Source organism: Eleutherodactylus coqui, chromosome 13, assembly GCF_035609145.1.
Source record: "Eleutherodactylus coqui strain aEleCoq1 chromosome 13, aEleCoq1.hap1, whole genome shotgun sequence".
Classification (NCBI taxonomy): domain Eukaryota; kingdom Metazoa; phylum Chordata; class Amphibia; order Anura; family Eleutherodactylidae; genus Eleutherodactylus; species Eleutherodactylus coqui.
Window position 1 is genome coordinate 100,754,274 of NC_089849.1, and position 20,585 is coordinate 100,774,858.

Genomic DNA, 20,585 nt, shown 5'->3' on the forward strand with positions numbered 1-20,585 from the left:
CCGTGCTCAAGGTCTGGAGCAACTAGATGTTTATACATTTTCAGAGTCCATCTTAAGAGGTCGTGCCAGGTTATCGCCTATACATAGGACGGGGGGTAATTTTATTATCGGTGGAGGTCTGAACTCTGGGACCCCTACAATCCTGAGAATAGAGTCCGGTCAGTCTCCAAGTGAATGGGGTGAAGGCGCACTGCCACTCAATTCCCTTCGATGACAGCGCCAAAGGTCACCGAAGTGCTTAAATACATACCTTATCACATACAGTTATCGAAGTGAGTGGAGCGGCAGATCACCTGTGCGACCTCCACTCCAGTCACTCGAGGGCCAACTGGACCCCTGTTCTCAGAATCTGTGGGGGTCTCAACTGTCGGCCCCCCACCGATCATAAAGTTAACCCCTATACTGTGGCTAGGGGGTAACGTTATAACTTGGGCCAACTCCTTAAACTAACATTTTGGCAAAGCATTTACATAAAGAGGTAAAAGCTCATTCACATCTGGAGGAGGTTCTATTCAAAGTCTTCAATGCAGATTTCCATTAGAATCCAGGATGAGACAGCACTGCATGCAGCCCCATGTTATCCAGGAAAATGCTAGAGGGCACAATAAAAGATAGATGGACTTCATTATAGTCAAAGGGGTGTGTGAGGCACGGAGTCCGGGGTATAACAGAACTGGCACTTCTGGCTTTACCGTTGTCCAGCCCCCTGGATGGAGCAAGCCCTTGTTGATATTAATCATTAAAACTTTTTTTTCCCCTTGGGCCGTAATGGAAAGCTCATCAGTCTTAAAACATATATACAATAAATAGCTACCCAAAAGACCATTGAACACACACACACACCTTCCAGTAAGACCATTTAGTAGTAATGTATCTAAAAAACAAAGATCTTCACAATTGGATCAAAACGGAATTCTTCCATCATTTCTTACCTGTCAATTTTCTGGAGTTCACATCAATGGATTTAGAAAACCGTTGTGAGGCACTGGTGTCACTATATCCTGCCAGGATCACAGAAACAAGCAAAGTCCCAATAGTCTAGCAGTAAAGCAGCATCCAATAAGGTAGGACAACCAAAACCCGGGAAGCAGAGGGTCACCAATACGGCAGGCACTAGGGGGAGCTCCTTGCACACTGCTTCTGCTAAGGGGTGTCTCTCACATACGGGCTTCCGTATCCGGTATGGACATCAGTGGGAGCGGTTTACCTGTGTGTGCAGGTAGTGAGCTTTTCCCGGTGGTGCTTGTATGCTCATGTAGGTGGTAAGCTCCCACTGGCGGCACCTGCGTACACATGTAAGGAAGGAGATCCCCTATGCCTGGTACAAGCACCAGATATGAAGGTCACTGTGATGCAATATGTATCACAATGACCCAATAATACCCCTTTACTAGAGGCAGACCCCACAGCCCAATATCTAAGTGGAGGTGGTGCGGTGGCAGATCTGTGGAGCACGAGCTCCAAGTGGCCAAAAACAACAACTATGGACTAAAAGATAAAACTGTCTTTATTCCATGTTCAGAACTGGTAACCGTTCAGCAGTTTCCACATTTTATTAAAAATAAACAAAATAAAAAGCTTAAAAACCCCTAAACCGTCCACTGCCCCCCCCTCCCCCATCACTCAACCATGTGCCCGTGCCCGCTACTAACCACCCCCGCTTCATCCAGTTTTACAAAATTAATTTTGCACCAAATATAAAAAAAAAAATAATATATAAATAACTTAATGCTCTGGATACCTTATCGTAACAGTAACCGTGTAATGCGCCACCCGCTGGCCAATTCCTGTTATGACGAGTGAACAGCATGGTGGGGACCGGGATCCCAAATACTGAGCTCAGTCTATAAATAAGACCCTTCACTGTGATAAGATTAAAATCTGATGTAGCGAATTGTCCGACGTCCAGCGCTGAGGAGTCCATAGTGCAATGCATACACAGGATCACTGTGCAACAGGACTCGGCACTGCTACATCCACCCCACCTCCCATGTAGAAACCTGGACAGGTGAAAGTGTAAGGCACTGTATCTCCAGCCTCCCTCATTGGAACGGCTCAAGCCTCCACCAGGGGCACCGTGCTGGGAATGGGCTCCTGGACATAGTATGGCTGAAAGAGTCTCTCGTGGCTACACAGCTGCATAGCCAAGTATGTGTGCAGCAGAAGTCCTGGGAAGCGAGAGGTGAAGTAACACACAAACTCATCAGGAACGTTCCCCAGCGTCTCCTGTACCTCTTCCGGCAGCTCCCGGTAATGGTGTTTCTGCAGAGAGAAGAGGCACAAACTTTCAGAACAACTCTACAACTCCCGCAATGCAAAACAGCAAAATACGACAGGGGGAGGTAGCTGCTTATTGGAAGATGGAACAATATCTCTGCAGTGCCACCTATTGGATGGCAACGTTCCCGAAAGTCAATGTCAGACCCTGTATACAAGTCTTTATAAAACAATGATTGGGAATTGACCAAAAGCCAGAATACCATGCACAGACAGCTGTTTCAGGGGGAAGGCGGGCATCAGTGTGCAGTAGGTTTCTGGCTTGGCTAGGGAGAGACCTGTGACGTGGGTTGGGAGGGGTATAACCACTCATTAGGGAGAGCACCTAGAAGGTGTGCGGGGAGACTAAGGCCATATTGCTCCTGGAGAGATGATCGGTTTCTGGCTGTGATAGCGAGAGGCCTGTGACGTGGGCCGGGAAGAGCATTATCTCTCCATGGCCTTCTAAGTCTCCCCGCACACCTTGTAGATGCTCTCTTTAAGGGGAGACGATATCCCTCACAGCATAGGCCTCTCCCTAGCCAAGCCAGAAACCTACTGCACACTGAGGGAGGGGCAGATTTGGTCAATTCATCATTGTTATAAAGACTTGTTTAAAGAAAGTTATACATTGATTTGCAGGAATGCTGCCATCCAATAGGTGGCGCTTCAGAGGTATTGTTCCATCTTCCTTATTTGCATATTTCCCAAAGGAGCATGCATGGCCTTATAAGTCTCCTCACTCACCTTCTAGGTGTCTCCTTAAGGAGAGAGCATACCCTTCCCGACCAAGGACAGCCAATGCTTTGCTAATGGCTAGCAGACACTTGTAAACAACAGTCCCCCCCTACATGATCAGCGCATGCATCTGTGCTGCATGGGAGCGCTGCTCCTGCCACTATGTAGTTTGTGTCTCACCTTGTTCCTTAATGCCCGCAGCAGATCCCGTACAGATTTCCCTTTATAACTACGGAACTTCCTCAGATCTGTGATAATGAAACGTGCAGTTAGTGGACAGGCGGTCATGAGACCCTGGGAGCGGATCAACACAGAAGGAACACACCACACAGTTAGCGGTACCTGTCTGCAGTGGCAGGCTTATGTGTTCCCTCCAGTCCAGCTTCACCACATCTCTTCCTCCCCTTTCAAGCCTTTTAACAATTGGCCCATCCAAAGCCTCCTTCTCTATCCGATCACTGACATCCTTTAGAGACACAAACCAGAACACAAGTCAAATCACTCTTCTTAATGAGTGACAAACGAATCGCCATAAAACAGTGGAGTCGCACTGTACATATATTACATTCCTTATCTCGTACCGATTCTGAGTTACAGCCTGTATTATACTCCAGAGCTGAACTCACTATTCTGCTGGTGGAGTCAATAAAAGTAAATTCTATACAGAGTTTCCACTAGCAGAACAGTGAAAGCAGCTCTGGAGAATACAGGATACATAATGCCATGTACCGTATATACACAGTAACTGCTGTTAACATGATGGACCATTTCATAGGACTAGTGGTTTCATTGTAAAAGGGAACCAACCTGGAAGAACTGCAGTTGTTTCTCCAGACTCCAGAAGAATGGGTGTTTGAGGACGGCCTGGGCGGACGGTCGTTTCTGGGGCTCCTTGTCGATCATCTGCTCTATCAGATTATGTGCGACCAGGCCCTCTGTAACAGGAAACAGCAGAAGGGGGTGAGAGCTGTGAGGTTGGAGCTCCATGGCGCCTCCCTCCTCAGGCAGTAGGCTCACCATGTCTATCCAGGGTCAGACAGTCGAGGCTGTATATTCCTAGCAGGATGTTGGCTTGCCGCTGCAGGGACTTGCCAAATGGGTGTCTTCCCTCTGATACCACGTAATAGAAGACGCAGCCAGCTGAGAAGATGTCCACAGTGAAGGTCTGCAAGACAGAACAGGTCAGTCCACTTCACCACTTCTACCCGGTGGCCCTCCCTCTTGAAGCCAATAATACAAGGTAAATAGCAATTCTTACAGGGTTCTCTTTAAAATCTTCTATTAACATCTCCGGGGCAATCCAGCCTTCTGTGCCAGGTATCCCCGACCTACGGCTGAAGCTGTGTCTGCCTACTGCCAGCTTCTTACACAAGCCAAAATCTGAGATCATGGCCTTCACCCTCCCGTGAGCGTTGGGCATCGAGATCAGGATGTTGTGAGGCTTCAGGTCTCTGTGAACTGAGAAGACATTACACTGCTGATTGGATGCAAAAGCCTTAGATCCATACTGCAGGACTGATGATTGAGGGGGTTCTCTAAAGAAAAAAAGCTGTTATACTATGGAGCAACTGCAAAATTTGAGAGCAAAAACAGTTCCATCATCAGTAAGGGAAAAGCCCTGTCCATACAACCTAATAAGGACATCAGAGAAGCCCCTAACTTAGACCCCTGTCCTCCATGTAATAAGTAAGGGTGGCTCTTTTAGAGAGAGGAACCTAAATATTCTCATCTACCAGGATCCAAAAAAGTCCACTAACCAATAGAGAGGGAATGCAGATACGCCAGCCCCAACATGGTCTGCTCCAGAAGGATGATGGGCTCCAAGCCATGACGATCGAAGTCCTTCTCCTCCACATACTGAAACACAAGCAGCAAAATCATGAGAATCCACACTGCCCGGACACCGGAGAGCCACAAGTCTCCATCGTGACCCCTGACCTCTTGCAGTGTAGCCATACATAGCTCGATGGCGATGTACTGGAACTGGCGATCCTTCTCCGTGCAGAAGTAGCGGATGACATTGGGATATTCATCAGATTCCCTCAGTAGCTGAACTTCCCGGTCCGCAAAACTAAAGCATTCTGGCAGGATCCTCTTCACAGCCACGTCTCGATTATCAAATGTCCCCCTGCAGGGAGCAAGATCTACATAGAAGAGCCATTCATCAACCACTTCATAGGAAGGAACCCAAAAGGGAAGGTAACCCACAGAAGGAGGATCAGCCGCAAGAGTTTAGGGTTTGTGATGAGACATTTCTAAGGGACTGAATGATGCATCTATAGGGGTATATGGGATCCTGGGGACCAGAACCGAATGTGACCAACTCCCCCAACCTGCATATTCAAACACTCACCTATATACTATTGTGCCCTCTGCACCGTGGCCAAGGACGTCCCTGGGGTTGAATGAGATCTTGCCTACTGTCACTCTTATGTCTTCATCTGTCAGGGGGACAAAAAAAAAAAAAAAAGCAATCAAAGACAATAAAGGGCGAAAACTAGTAAAAAACAGCGGACTATTCCAAGTATTTACCGGCATCTTCCTGTTCAGTGGAGATCACACTGCCAACCTCAGACGTGGAGAGATTAGAGTGCATCGAGTGGTTGGAGGCTCGGGGAGACATGTTGGGGGTACTGTTAGCCGAGCTCTCCCCCCGCCCCCCAGTAATGTCCAGGTAGTCACTAATTGCAGCAACCTCTGCTGGTGGTGAGAAGGTGACATGCTGCATCTGCAGAATTTTCTCCTCCAGCTGCTTCTGGAACTGCTGATGCTGAAGCTGCTGCTGCTGGTGCACCGTCTGCAAAAACAAGGGCAGCACAGAATTGTGGGTAGTGAACCCAACGTCCACCAGGGAAGCAGGGTAGTTATATTCTTACTTTGGGGTAGGTGATGACAAAGGCCACCCATCCAGCTAGGAGGAAGGTGCTGAGGATGATGGTTGCCAGGTCCTTCAGCATGGAGTCCACTGGCGCCTCCGGCTTGGGTAGGAATGGCTTGGAGATATCGGAGATGTCCTTAGAGTCATAGAGCGGCAGCTCTGTGGGCGGCTCCTCTGGAATTCCTATCACCTCCTGCGGAAGGCGAGATCATAGGGTTACTGAGGAAGAGCCACGTTGAAGCTACTACATACAAAGTGGGCAAACATGCTGACAAGTCCCTACCATCAGTGTAGGGAACAGGGATCTCACATTATTGCTGTACATACCTCAGGGAAATGCACCTTGTCTGCTCCCGCTTCTATAATGTTGTTTTCTCGTTGCAGCGTGGGAGGGAAGGCGTCAAGGATCTTGGTTGGGGCAGGCAATGGGATCTCATGGTGGCCTGCAGAAACAATAAAAAGCTGATGGAGATCCAGTAGTCGTGGCTCAGTAATAAACAGAGAAACCTTGTGTCTTAACACAAGAACTGAGGCATAAATCATGTGCAGTCCCAGGTGTGACCAGTAGGCAGTCCATACCTATCAACAGCCACTGGTTCTTCCAGTAATTTAGCTTGTCCTTCCCCTTTAAGCTGGATGGAATCTTCAGATCTGTGCTTGGTGTGAACTCGCATTCCCCGGTATCCTCGATCATCACCCCGCCTGTCCGGGGGCCATCAAGCAGCATCGCCTTTCCCCGAGGCTACAGAACAGACACAGTAAGTATAGCAGGCATGGCTGTGAGATCCCAGAGGACAGAGTCAGCAATGTGGGTGTACTGGAAACCATCAAAATGTAGCCGATGACAGTCACTGCAAAGAGCAAGTGGGTCCTCCACCGTGCGCAAAATCAGCCGACACCAGGCTACATGATACTATCCTCTTTAGCTCTATGACTGACCAATGAAGTATATGACCCATGGGCGGTGGAAGGTCTATAGACAATGAAGGTTATAGTGGCCAATAGCAGTGGAGAATTCACTGCACACATTCTATGGCGGTGCTACTAGATTAAATGCCTGTAACAGACTCACCACGACTGCGACGCCCTCATGTACCAGAGAGGAGGAGGCATAGAGACTGGTTGAGTATTTCCCCACGTAAAGAGTCGGCCTGGAAACAAGAACAGCGAGTCTCAGAGGGTCAAAAAACACAACAGGATCAGAGGCTTCCAGAAATTGCCAAGAGGGAGTGGCAACCAATGGACAATCAGCCATCACCTCCAAGGTAACAGCACCACCTAGTGGCCAAGCTAAAGTAAAAATCCCTGCACAGGACACTGAATGCTCTGCAGGGTTAAAGGGTCCAATGCATTGTGGGCCCTACAACTATACCATATCATTCTCAGGGGTCCAAATTTTTTTTTTTTTTTTTTTAAGGGCTACTAGGCCAAAAACACATTTTCCATGCCTGCCTTTTTTTAAGTTCTTTAGGTGGAATATAATTTAATACTATACTTGCAGACGATTTTCAGCTATCGTAGACAGCCGGCACCTGCTTCGTATAGAGCAGGATCAGCTTCCGATCCCGCTCCATGCATACCCCATGACATAAATATAGGTCATGTGGAGTGAAGGGGTTAATCATCATCTTCTATAGTCCCCTAAACAAGCTACAGACCTTAAGTATACAGTCAGGAGGATGAGGTGTGATCTTGTATTATAACTGTGATGGGAGACGGTCCCCCTCTAGGCAGTTTCTGTGGCAGGGTTCATGTAACGGCATCACACAGATGGAGAGTTTGACTAGAAAATGAATACATAACCCCAAGCAGATCTCAGTCATGTGATCCCAATTCAGGCTGGGAGTTTCAGACAGAGCAGGAATAACTAACCAAGGGAATATTCTTTTTTTTTTTGAAGCCCTTAAAAGTTTGGACCCCCTTTAAAAGATATATGGCGCTGTTGTGGGACCCCCAATGCATTGGTCCCTTAAACTGTGCAGAGCAATTCATTGTATATATTATAAGCTGCTGTCCAGAGACGCTTCATTCATGGGGATGTGAAGGCCGCGATACAGCCTCGCTATACAGGATGCATGTACTGTATGTGGATGGTGCAGGGTCCACGACCAGGTACCACGCATGGAAGGATCAGCGTGATCACATGACCTAGAAGTTCCAGGCCATACTTACATCAGTTTGCTCTTGGTTTGCGTCTCTTTAGGGAAGGGGTACATCCACTTGGTTATCCGTCCGACCTCCCCGGACATAAAGGTGAGGTAGCGCAGAGTCTCCACCCCCACATTGTTATGAAGCACCTTCCTCAGGCCTTCTCTCTGCCAAATGTATAGCGCCACCACTGGAGAGCCATAGTTCTGCAGCCACAGGACATCCCCAGAGTCACTGTCCACTGTCACCACCAGACCATCCCCGCTGGACACGAAGTGAGACATTTCTGGAAGAGCAGCAGAATGGAGAGTAGAGTGCATGCTCCCGCCCAGACCAGCATTACCACCCCTCGCCCTCCTCTGGACACCCGCCACTTACTGTATTCTGTGCCCTCATCCGGCAAGGTCGCCGCATAATCATAGTAGGTGGCGTTCCAACGCAGCTCCTTGTTCTTTATGTCATACATGGTGATTGTATATTCTGCAAGACAAGAAAGGTTAGAGTAGAAAAAAAGGGCATCCAGAAGAATGGGGATCAGTGGGCAGACCACTGGAGAAGACGCACCTGTCCTGCCCAGGTATAGCAGAGAAGTGGAGGGGCACAAACTTTCTGCAAAGGACGAGGTCAACGTTTGCTGCTTTTTCCCCGTCACCAGGTCAACCAGATACCAGGCATCCTGCTTCTTCCCTGCGGAGAAGACACAACACATGAGCCCGGGGACATGGCAGTGACCCCAGACGCAGCGCTCGGAAATCACTTACCCATATACAAAATGCCATCCAAGCTGCGACATGGCGACGCTGCCACCAACTCTGGGATAGTAAACGGGAGTTTCTGGGGAAAAAAAAAAAATGTTGCAAAAGAACAATGATCAGATGAAGGGCCAGTAACTACCTACATACAAGAACACACAGCGGTCGGATATATAGGAACCCTGCTGCCTCCCATATGTTAGTCAGCCACAGAACGGTGCTCCCTCTGGCCACATGGCGGCACCCCACAGTTACAGCTTAGGTAATAGAAGAACATCCTACTCTTACCGTCAGCCCCTCGTTGTGTTTAACGTCCAGTGTGTACAAGCTGCCGTCATTGGGATCGGGAAGAAAGGCCGGCCTGGAGAGAGAAGGGATGACCTCACAAATACGTCCAAAAAGGAGAGGTTGATGAACTATGCAACTGTTCACTGATATCAATGAGACAAGAATAGAATGTCCACCTCATCGTATACAAGAGCGCACATTGCATCATATGCACTTATGTGGGATATACAGGCAGGATGGGGGCAGCAGAAGTTCTAATACTCCCATCCCTTCCTACATTAGATCTTTACAGGTTTGTGGGATGAAGGATAAAAAGATTAAAGGGGTTTTTGTCAGAGGATTGATCCGTTTGAGCTGTGGTGCTGGCGAAACCTGCTGCATATACCCCGGACGGCGAGAGTCACAAACAGAGAAGTCCTGGATCATATAAGACCTGATTTATCACTGGGGGCCCAAGCTGGCCCGGCTCAGACTCACCAGAGGGCAAGCTGGCCCGGCTCAGACTCACCAGAGGGCAAGCTGGCTCGGGCCCGTGGATTTTGGCCATGTAAAGCGAACAGAGTCACTAGAAAAATGTATAATGTTTAAATAGATCAGCGGCAAAAGAAGACCCGGCCACCAAAGCATACGATGGCTGATACTGGCATGGATATCGCATAACTGAAAGAAACAGTACAAAACCGAAAAACATGGAGGGAGCTGGCCTTTAGGGTCATGAACGACTAAACCGATAACAACAACATCATCAAAATCACAAGTTATCTTCTGTCCACGGGATAAGGGAGAACTTGCCGATTGGTTGGGGTCTCACCGCCAAGACCCCCATCGATTCTGAGAACAGGGGTCCCGTAGCCCATCTGCCTGTCACTGTGGGGTTGCTTCACCCCTATAGTGACGTTAGAATGAATGGAGCGCTGGCCGAACAACTGTAGCTGGTGCTCCATTAATTTCAACGGGGCTGAAGGAAATACCTAAGGCCTCGTCGCTTGGCTATCTTCAGCAGGCCCATTGAAAATAAATGGAGCGGTGGCACGCTTGTGCGACTGGTGTCCCCATCCAGTCTCTTCCCCACTGCAAGGGGGCAGCACGCCTGCGGTGAGACCATGACTTGTCACAGTAGCCTTGCTGAATGATAAAGTTTGACAGAGTTAAGATGGTCCGCGTGAAGAAGAAGAAAAAAACGCATCATGGCATGTCCTACTTCTGTCCATTTAACAAACTAGATAAAGAAGCCAAAATATGTCATACGCAGTGTCCGTGTATGTTGGAGCGCACACAGACTAGCGTGTTGCCTGATGCAAGTTGTATCCCAGTCTCTCGGCACAACTCACAATTACAGCTAGCCTTACATGTGCTGCACACGGTATATGACATACATGTGGCTGCTGGCTCTGCTCCATCACACAACTATTGAGCGGTAGGCCATCCTGTATGGGTGCGCATTGCTGACATTATTGATATCCCTGCCTCAGAGTGGCACACCACTAATATACTTTCTGTAGCTTTGTGCCCCACTAGTACCCTCTCGCATGACTGGTACTTCACCATCACCCCTTCTAAGTTGGTACCCCACCAATACCAGCCTAGCAGGCCTAGCTGCAAATGGCAACAAGATTAACTTCACATTGCCATTCCCAAGTTCTATGGATCATTGGCGGCTATTTTAGTGGTCATCTAGAGGATCTCGCTGGATCAGAGTAACAGTCTACAGGGATGGGTGCATGCAGTAGCAGGATAACAGGTTGGTATAGTGCTTGAGGCGTAGACACCAGGGCCGCACTTACTCTTCCACATGTGTCGGAACTTGAAGTACGGGATCTGCAGAGAGAAAACAATAAATCATAATGTCAGATGCCTTCCTGCTATAATTAACCCCCACGCTGCTGTGCCATCTCTGCAAGCATACAAGGAGGGGTACGCTCGGACATATTTACCTTCTTTTAATGTCCACTTGATACCGCCAGTCCTCTTACTGACAGCGTGGAGACTCCCGTCCAGGGTGGAGACGAACAGTAGGGACTCCGGCAGCGTCACACTGCTCCCTCTACCGCTGTCCTGGGGAATAAAGAGACACCCATTACCGGGTTTCCCCAAAATATGACCCTGCATGGCTGTGATTGGTTCATCGAGCGCCGCAGTGATTGGTTTTTGAGCTCTGCAGCTCAGCCAGTCAGAGCAATTGCTTGCTGGAGGCGGGGTTTACAAGCCCTGTTACCAGCAAGCGATCTTCTGTCGGCGCCGAGAACTGCAAGGAAGCCTGCCGGAACTGCAGAGAGCAACGGGAAAGACCAGGACGGTGCCTGCTAGGCCAGTATTGCTTCCCCCCTCCCCATATAGTCTAGTTATATGGTAGGGGGCCGTTTACAAACAAGTCATCGTTTAAACGAGGGACCGATGTCAGAGTCGCCCCGCAGCCTGTTTATACAGCAGATACATCGTTGGCGCGTTCACACGAGAAATTGTTCAGTCGTTCGCATTTGCTGTATAAGGCCGCCTGCAGACGGTCGGGTCGGATCCCGCTGTCCTGATGCGAACTCGTGCCCCTGCAGAGACCTGCGGCTCACCCGCTCCCTGGGGGCTTCATTCTCTGCTATACGCCGGCTGCTGGCACATATACAGAGCAGAGCCGGCCCGTCACTACTGACATGTCTGTACGAGCCTCTGCGAGACCCACACAGAAATAGAACATGCCGCAATTTGTTTTCTGCGTGACAAATCACGGCCGTCTGCCTAGCATTGCGTTGTCTAATGCAATCCTATACAGGCGGGCACGGGCAGAAATTCTGCAGGAAATCCCGCCACAGAATTTCCGCCTGTGTGCAGGGGGCCTACGTGACGGAGGATAACTGATCAAGGGCAATTTAACCCCTTAACAACCAGCCCATAGTGTTTTTACGTCCTCCCGAAGTGGGCTTTATTCTCTGAGGACGTAAAAACATGTGTCCTGCAGAGAATAAAGCCCCTCGGGCTCTGGACGTGACAGCTCCATGCTGTCAGTGTCCGCAGGTAGCTGACAGCATGGAGCTGTCATCTCGGGCTGTTCGGACCCCCCCCCCCCCCCGGCATTGCGATCGGCACTATCCAATCGATAGTGCCGATCGCAAAAAAGTAAATAAAACTGCAATAAAAGTTAAAGATTCAGCTGCTCTGATGGATCGGATCCATCGGAGCAGCTGAAATTACTCACCGTGGTCCGCCGCACTGCTCCCCGCTGTCCCGATGCTTCGGGCCCCATAGCCGTCCTTCTGCGCTTGCGCCAGGCGGCATTACGTCAGCCGCTTGCGCAGAAGGCCCAGCAGCTCGGGAAATTTAAAATCTCCTGGCTCCCGGCTCCTGTAGGTAGCCGGGAGGCAGGGGATGTAAGCGGGGACCGCGGTGAGCGGTCCCCGGTACCGCGATCGCCGTTATCCAGTGGATAACGGCGATCGCGGAAAAGTGCAAAAAAGTGTAAAAAAAGAAAAGTTTCACCTCCCCTCATGGATCGGATCCATGAGGGGAGGTGAAAATAGTCACCTCAGGTCCGCCGATGTCCTCCGGCCGGTGTCGGGACCCCCCGCTGGCTTCTGTGATGTGCCGATGTGGCGCGCATGCGCAGAAGCCGGCGAGCCCGGCATATTCAAATTCTCCCTGCACCCGGCTGTCACAGATAGCCGAGTGCAGGGAGATATGACTGGGGACCGCTGTATGCGGTTTCCAGTCATATGATCACCGTTATCCATCAGATAACGGTGATCATATAAAGTTAAAAAGTAAAAAAAAAAAAAAAGTTAAGTTAAAAAAAAAAGTTTAAAAAGTTAAAGTTTCATCTCCCCTTACGGATCGTATCCGTAAGGGGGGATGAAATTACGTACCCAAGATCCCGGATTTGTTCCCTGGTGGGATGTTGATCCATGGACCTTACCCCAGCTTCGGCGCATGCGCCCGTCAGCATGATGACGGACGCATGCACAAAAGTGAAAGATTGCCCAAGAAATTTAAAATCTCCCTGCTGCTGGCTACCAAAGGTAGCCAAGAGCCTGGAGATGTCACGGGGAGCCGCGGTATGCGGTTACTGGTCACGTGATCGCCGTTATCCAATGCATAATGGCGATCACGTAAAAGTTCTTTAAAAAGTGGCAGTTTCATCTCCCCTCACCGATGCGATCGGTGGGGGGAGATGAAACATCTTCTCGGAGGCTTCCGCATTTGAATCCAGATGCGATTATCCTCCATGGATCCTGCCAGCTCCTGGGTATGCGCCCGCTGGCAAAATGCCGGACACATTCGCAGGAGCCGGGGAGCCCAGGAAATTTTAAATCTCCTTGCTCCCAGCGACCAACGGTCGCTGAGTGCTTGGAGCAGTGACCGGCGGCCTCGTTGAGCGGTCCCCGGTCACGTGATAAAGTAGCGAACTAACATTAGGCCGGTCACGCATGACCAGAGAGGAATTACGGGTTCTGCATGCACTTGATCAGCGGTAATCCACGGATCAATCGCATGCATTGGTTACACAATTCCCCCCAATTAGCGGGTCGGAATTACGTAATCCACTCACAGAAACAGAACACGGCATGCTATATTTTACCGCGGATATCCGCGACCTAGAGCCCATTGTGCTCTATGACCGCGGATATACTCGCAGCCCATATGCAAACACATTGTGTACGGGCTGCGGGTACCCGGGTCATCTCTAAGCGACGGCGCAGGAAATATAAACAAAAAACGGTGTACTGCGCATGACCGCCTGTGTGAGTAGGCAGTTATGCGCAGTACATTACGCGGCCGTACGCAGGGTCACAGCCGGGCTCACAGCTGGAATCCGCTGCGGGCCTCCGCAAGCGTATTCCACCTACGGCTACGTGAACTTGGCGTTATTCAGACCGCTACCTGTAATCCGTGATTTACAAGAAGCCCCGGGAACGCTCGCCTTCCAGGAGCAGCTTGTTGAGCGCCTTCTCTGTGAGACCGCAGCAAAATTACAAAGCCTCACAGAGCGCCACTTTTTACACCCCATACCCGCTGCTGAGGTTACGAAATACCCCCCAAAATACACGAGAGGAGGGGGGATACCCGGTTTTCTTGCCCCATGTGCCCAACCCAACCAGCCTCCGTAATTACCCCTGTCTTCGGACATAAAACGCAGTTTATATTATTACCTTTATCTAATATTTAGGGAATGCCAAAAAAATGGGGATGGCGGGGAGGGGGGAGGGATTATTTTTAGGAAGTCAATTTTTTTTCTGTATAAGTGGGCAATGGGGCCTTGAATTTATTCAGTTCTGCCCTGAAATCCAGCGGGCATTCCCTCCATTATGGGCCTAGCCATGTGTCCTGTAAGTAGATTAGGGCCACAATGGGTATGTTTCTGAACACGGGACAAACGGGGGTATCCATTTTGGGGTGAAGGTCTTCATTCCTATGTACATTGTCCAAAAAAAAAAGTTTTTAAATTGACAAAATTACCAAAAAAATGAAAATCGTAATTTTTTCCCTTTGCTTTGCTTAGATTCATTCAAATACTTTGGGGTCAAAATATGCAGTACACCCCTAGATGAATTTGTTAAGGGGTCTAGTTTTCAAAATGGGGTCGTTTGTGGGGGTTCTCTATCGTTTTGGCCGCTCAATGGCTCTACAAACGGGCAAGGGGGCCTGGAATTTATTCAGTTGTACCCTGAAATCCAACGGGTGCTCCTTCCATTATAGGCCTAGCTATGTTTCCTTTACGTAGATTAGGGCCACAATGGGTATGTTTCTGAACACGGGACAAACGGGGGTATCCATTTTGGGGTGAACGTCTTCATTCCTATGTACACTGTCCAAAAAAACCAGTTTTTAAATTGATACAATTGCCAAAAAAATGAAAATCATAATTTTTTCCTTCTGCTTGGCTTAGATTCATTCAAAAACTGTGAAGTCAAAAAAGTCATCATACCCCTAGATAAATTCGTTAGGGGGTCTACTTTTTAAAATGGGGTCACTTGTGGGGGTTCTCCATCGTTTTGGTCACTCAATGGCTCTACAAGTGGGCAATGGGGACTAAATCTCCATCAAGCAAAATTTCTGTTCCGAAAGCCACCGGTTGCTCCTTTCCTTTTGGGCCCCATTGTGCATATAGACGTAATACTAGGGCCACAATGGTTATGTTTCTGAGCACGGGAGAAACAGGGGTATCCATTTTGGTGTGCAAGTCTTCATTCATTATGTGCGGTACAAAAAAAACCTGCTTTTGAAATGACAGAATTACCAAAAAAATGAAAATCGTATTTTTTTTCCTTCGGCTTGGCTTAGATTCATTCAAAAACTGTGAAGTCAAAAAAGTCATCGTACCCCTAGATAAATTCGTTAAGGGGTCTACTTTTCAAAATGGGGTCACTTGTGGGCGTTCATCGTTTTAGTCACTCAATGGCTCTACAAGTGTGCAATAGGGCCTAAATCTCCATCAAGCAAAATTTCTGTTCCGAAAGCCACCGGTTGCTCCTTTCATTTTGGGCCCCATTGTGCATCCAGACATAAGATTAGGGCCACAATGGGTATGTTTCTGAGCACGGGACAAACAGGGGTATCCATTTTGGGGTGCAAATCCTAATTTTCATGTGTACTATAGAAAAAAGTCCTGTCTTTAAAATGACATATTTGCAAAAATATGAAATTTTAGTTTCTCTCTTCTAAATTGCATTGACTCCTGAAAAAAAACTGTGGGGTTAAAATACTCCTGACACCCCTCAGTGAATACGTTAAGGGGTGTAGTTTTTAAAATGGGGTCACTAGTGGGGGTATCTATCATTTTGACTCCTATGAGCCTTTCCAATCTTGGCTTGGTGCAGGAAAACAAAGTGTTCCTCAAAATGCTGAAAAGTAATGTTACATTTGTACGTCTCCTAAATGGTTAAAAAAAAAAAAACGAAAGTTTTTCCAATATGCAGCCAAAATAAAGTAAAGGGATGGAAATATATATCTTAGCAAAAATTTCTATATTGTGTTTGCACATATTTGAGATATTGCAGTTGGAAATGTGAAAAAATGACGATTTTTTCAAAATTTTCCCAATTTTGGCACTTTTAATAAATAAACACAAATTCTATCGGTCTTTTTTTTCCACCTAAATGAAGTACAACATGTGGCGAAAAAACAATGTTAGAATAGCTTGGATATGCAAAACCTTTCTGGTGTTTTTCCATGTTAAAGTGACACATGTCAGATTTGCAAAATTTGGCCTGGTCATTAAGGCGCAAACAGGCTTGGTCACTAAGGGGTTAAACTGAAGGATCAGTGAGTGAGCCACAATGGTTTCACGCACACAGTGACTGGCTGCGCTCAGAGTGGAGGGGACCACGTTGGAACAGGGGCAGTAATGCCCATTTTATTTATGCCATTCCCTTCTCTGACAAAAGTTTTAAAACCCCTTTAAGTAGAAGAAAGCTGTGGCCCCCATACCCCTGACCCTTTGTGGCAGTCCAATCACGGCCTGCCCTTCCCCTCATCCCTACATACAAACCCCTCCACCCCGCAGAAGGGGGGGGGGGGGGGAAATCAGTCAGAACCCCCAAAACCTCACCCTAAAAAAATCGCCAGCAACCCCCCCCCCCCCCCTAATCAGAGGGCACATTATACTTTTCACTCATTAGAATTACCCATGTGTCCCCAATGTAACAACCCGGCGCCCAGGGCCTTACCCCTTAACAGAGGCTGCATCGGAAGCCTGGCACAGGTCTCCCACACCAGGGAGAGCGGCTGCCGGGTGACAGCCTGGCACCTGCTCAAACAGCAGGGACCAGATAAACCTCCGATTCCCACTGTTTAACCCTTTTCATGTCGCGATCAGTGCAGCCACAGCATGTAAAACGGTGACAGAGGGAGGGGCTTCATCTCTCTTATCAGACCCCTGCAATATGATCACGGGGTCCTGATGGGTTGCTATGGCAGGCTTGAATATGGCTTCTGGGTCTGAACGTCATAGGCTGTCTAATACAGTGTATTAGAGGAATGATAAGATATGGTGATAATCAAGTCCCCTCGTGGGAAAGAAATATTAACACATATATATCACATGTGGTACTGCTGCATTTATAATGATCCAGACGGAAAAGTCAGTACATTATTTAACCCTCACAGTGCAGGTCATGGAGAAGAAGAAAAAAACGTGGCGAAAATAGCTAATTTTGCCTTTCTCACATTACAAAAAACGGAATAGAAATCGACTAAAACTTTGCATGGATCAAATGGTACAATTAAGGGTGCGGTCACACGGGCAATTATGTGCATGAAAGGGTGCAATAAAAAAAATATTATATATATATATATATATATATATATATATATATATATATATATATATATATATATATATATATATATAGCACCTGCATAAAAGAGAACATGTTGGTGGCAATAGACCCAGTCACGCAATTTTTCTTCACACAAAGCGCGATTTATTTTTTTTTCACATGGCTATACACGCACTTAAAAAAAAAAGTACAACTCATACTGCAAAAAATAAATAAATGTTAGGGATCTTTGAATGCAACAATAAACCAAAAAGACTTTTTTTTTTTTTTTTGAAAGAGTTGCAAAACATAAACAAAAAATACATGCTTTGCCTCTTGTAATACGGCAACACAAAAGCAAAAAAAAAATAAATTGTACAATAAAATTATATGTACCCAAAAGTGATGCCATTATAAAATAGAACTTATCCCACAAAAAAATGAAGCCCTTACATGGCTAGGTCGGGGGGGGGGAAAAAAAAGGTCAAAAAGTTTTGGCTTCTGGAATGTAAAGGCCCATTTAGACAACAATTCTAGCTCAAATAACCGCTGTGTCTAAATGCACGGCCATCGTGCTGTTTTCGAGCACGATTCGTTTCTCGCTCAATTCTAGTTTTCTAGAATTGAGCGATGAACTCTTATCAGCGGCGCAGGCTGTTGTCACAGTCGGCAGAGCTGATGAGATTCTTTCAGCTTGCGTCCCGCTGCTAGTTCACAGCAGGACACAATCTGTAAGCATGGAGAACAATGCAGCTGTTTGCTTATGCAAAACAACTATTGTTCGAGCAACAGTGGTCATGTCCCACTCCGCCTGCATAGCTCTTTAGTAGCTACTATAAACTATGCAAAGATGATCACTCAAAACTGTCGTTTGAGAAATTATCTTTCAGTAAAAATGGGGGTTTACTAAGAGAGAAAACCCTGAAAAATTAGTTTTTCATTAAGGTGAAAACAGGCTTTGTCACTAAGGGGTTAATTAACAGGATTTGGCCTGGTTATACATAGAAACCAATCACAGATGAGTAGAAAGATGAAAGATACGCTTTAATCGGTTGCTATGGGTAACAAGGACAAAATCTGATAACTGAGGCCCAGAGTTCCAAGAATCAGAGACGCAATTCCCCCGAGGCTCCAGTCACGTCTGACCGGCTCCATCACTGCTGAGCGCTCGTTAAAAAAAACGTTTTCAAGATTCAAACTCTACTAATGGATTAAATATGATATGAAATATGGGTGTAGTATACGGATAAAGGCCAAACACTTGGGAAAACTCTATACGACCCCCTCCCCCACCAGGAGGGCACCCCTCCCACCCAGAGGGCACCCCTCCCCTTCACTTATCACAAGTGGAATCAGCAACACCAAAAAAAAAAAAATCACACGAGACCCTATAAACTGCAAGAACAACGGAGGGGACATCTGCAGAGTGGCCTGCGATCAGCCGCTGGCAGCGCCACAGTCAGCAGAACTGTCCAAGAGTGACAGCAAACAGTCATCAGCAATAACTGCACTGCAGGAAGAGGTGGCACGGCTATAGGGGTCACAGGGGGTGCAGCTGTAACCGGGCCCCCGAAGCCAGGTTGGACAAAAGGCCCCTTCTTGCCACTGTGTCGGCTAAATTCTCCTCCACATGGCTCATTAATCGCGATGACATCTGCACTCAGCTGCTGCTGTCCTATACTGTGGGCGGAGTCAGGCTGATCAGGCAGCAGCAGCCGAGTGCAGATATCACCGCGATAAGATCTAAAATCTGACTGAAGGGTTAACCAGGGTTACTACACTGGGGCATGGAGGCCTCAGGAGCCACAGTGGGCGGCCATTGTGAGGGTACAGGGGGAAACAAATACTTTCACGGGCAGAGAGTAAGCATTACTAACTGGGGAGGGTCACAGAGGGGAACCATTACTGTACAGATGGAGGTACTACTAGTGTGTAGGGGGCGCTGGAGAGCGAGCAAAGGCAAGCCTTCATGGCAGTCTGACCTGGGCAGAGAGGAAAAGCGAAAGCTGATGTCAGACTACAGAAGCCGTGATCAGAGGAGGTAACAGCACTGTAACTACTATCACTACATGGAGCAGCTGTATAGTGAGGTAATCTATAGGCTGTCGAGCTGACCCTCCCATGAGCACAGGTGTATTCGCGCACACGGGCAGCGTTCCTGCGCAATCAGTGATGCCTCGCCGTATTTTACTGTACTTTTTGCACCCGGCAAACAAAGACACCGAATGGAATGGCCAATTAGTCCTAACGAGCTCCAGATGTGCGCCATCACCAGTGGAGCTACGCAGCGCTGCGCACATTTCCTTACACGCTGCGCCGGACGGGCTGCATGCGGCCCCGAGTGCGCAGAATACATAAGGTGAAGAAGCCTTGTAATCAGCGGGCCGCAGTCCCAGCGCCTTCTGCGTGCAAATACGCCTGCGCAAAGCCGGCCTTTAATCTTTAAGACTCCAGACGCTCCCCTGGCTGCCAGTGCTGCTGTGATGGGCCCCTGCCAGACAGCCATGAGGGGCCCCAAGATGAACTCTTATACCAGGGCCGCCAGCAGCAGTGGACACTACAAGTCCCAGAACTCACGACAGCTGCTGGGCGGCCATGATCAGACGACACCTTCAGTATCTGCCCCCCCCCAGCCATAACTGGTACCGGCCACCATAGAACTGCATCACCTGCAGCAGCGCCCCCCGCAGGTGGCTGGTCACAAGTGCATGTAGTCTATCGTGTGCTCACAGCTCACCTGGCCGGCTGCATGCAGGGACCCCACAGGTAACCTGTAACCCTTACCTGCCCGTGCTACACCTGTGTGTATGCAGAGCAGCTGGCAGCCAGAACTCACCATCTGGCAGAGCAGCAGCGCCGCACACAGGAGCTGCGCCCACAGCATGGCCGCTCCCCGTGCCAGGGTGACCCACGAGGTGACTGCGGCCCCCGCTCTCCGCTCCGTACTGTCACCAGCTCCGGTCCCGGCACATCTACTCCATTACCGACCAATGTGTCCGAGGCTTCCACTGCTTCCTGTAGGAGGAGCTTATAGCCCCGCCCCACCACCGGCGTCACCGCACAGGGAGAATCAACAGGTAGGGGGGGAGAGCCGTAGCCAATGGGCTTATTGCTCTCGTGTGATAGGCGGGGTAAAGAATGACAGCAGCGATATGATTGGCTGTAAGGAAGAACGACTCCTGTGCAACAATAATGTGCTGACACGAACCAAATGCCATGCATCACCATGAGTCTACTGACACCTACCTGACATTACACACAAGCACCCCCTACTGACACCTA

The 20,585-nt window shown here is 48.4% G+C and overlaps 1 protein-coding gene across 1 annotated transcript; it reads right to left on the reverse strand.

Moving 5' to 3' along the window:
* Positions 1-1,627: 1,627 nt before the first annotated feature.
* Positions 1,628-20,337, reverse strand: ERN1 (endoplasmic reticulum to nucleus signaling 1). Its single transcript, XM_066587906.1, has 22 exons — positions 20,140-20,337; positions 10,995-11,115; positions 10,845-10,878; positions 9,061-9,133; positions 8,782-8,854; positions 8,585-8,707; positions 8,399-8,500; positions 8,045-8,306; positions 6,945-7,023; positions 6,452-6,614; positions 6,200-6,315; positions 5,871-6,065; positions 5,527-5,791; positions 5,348-5,435; positions 4,933-5,122; positions 4,752-4,851; positions 4,253-4,452; positions 4,012-4,159; positions 3,802-3,929; positions 3,337-3,460; positions 3,175-3,242; positions 1,628-2,262 (listed from the first exon to the last, which is right to left on the reverse strand). The coding sequence occupies exons 1-22, from the start codon at positions 20,185-20,187 to the stop codon at positions 2,056-2,058; spliced, it is 2,907 nt and encodes a 968-aa protein (XP_066444003.1). The 5' UTR covers positions 20,188-20,337; the 3' UTR covers positions 1,628-2,055.
* Between the last annotated feature and the right edge of the window lie 248 nt (positions 20,338-20,585).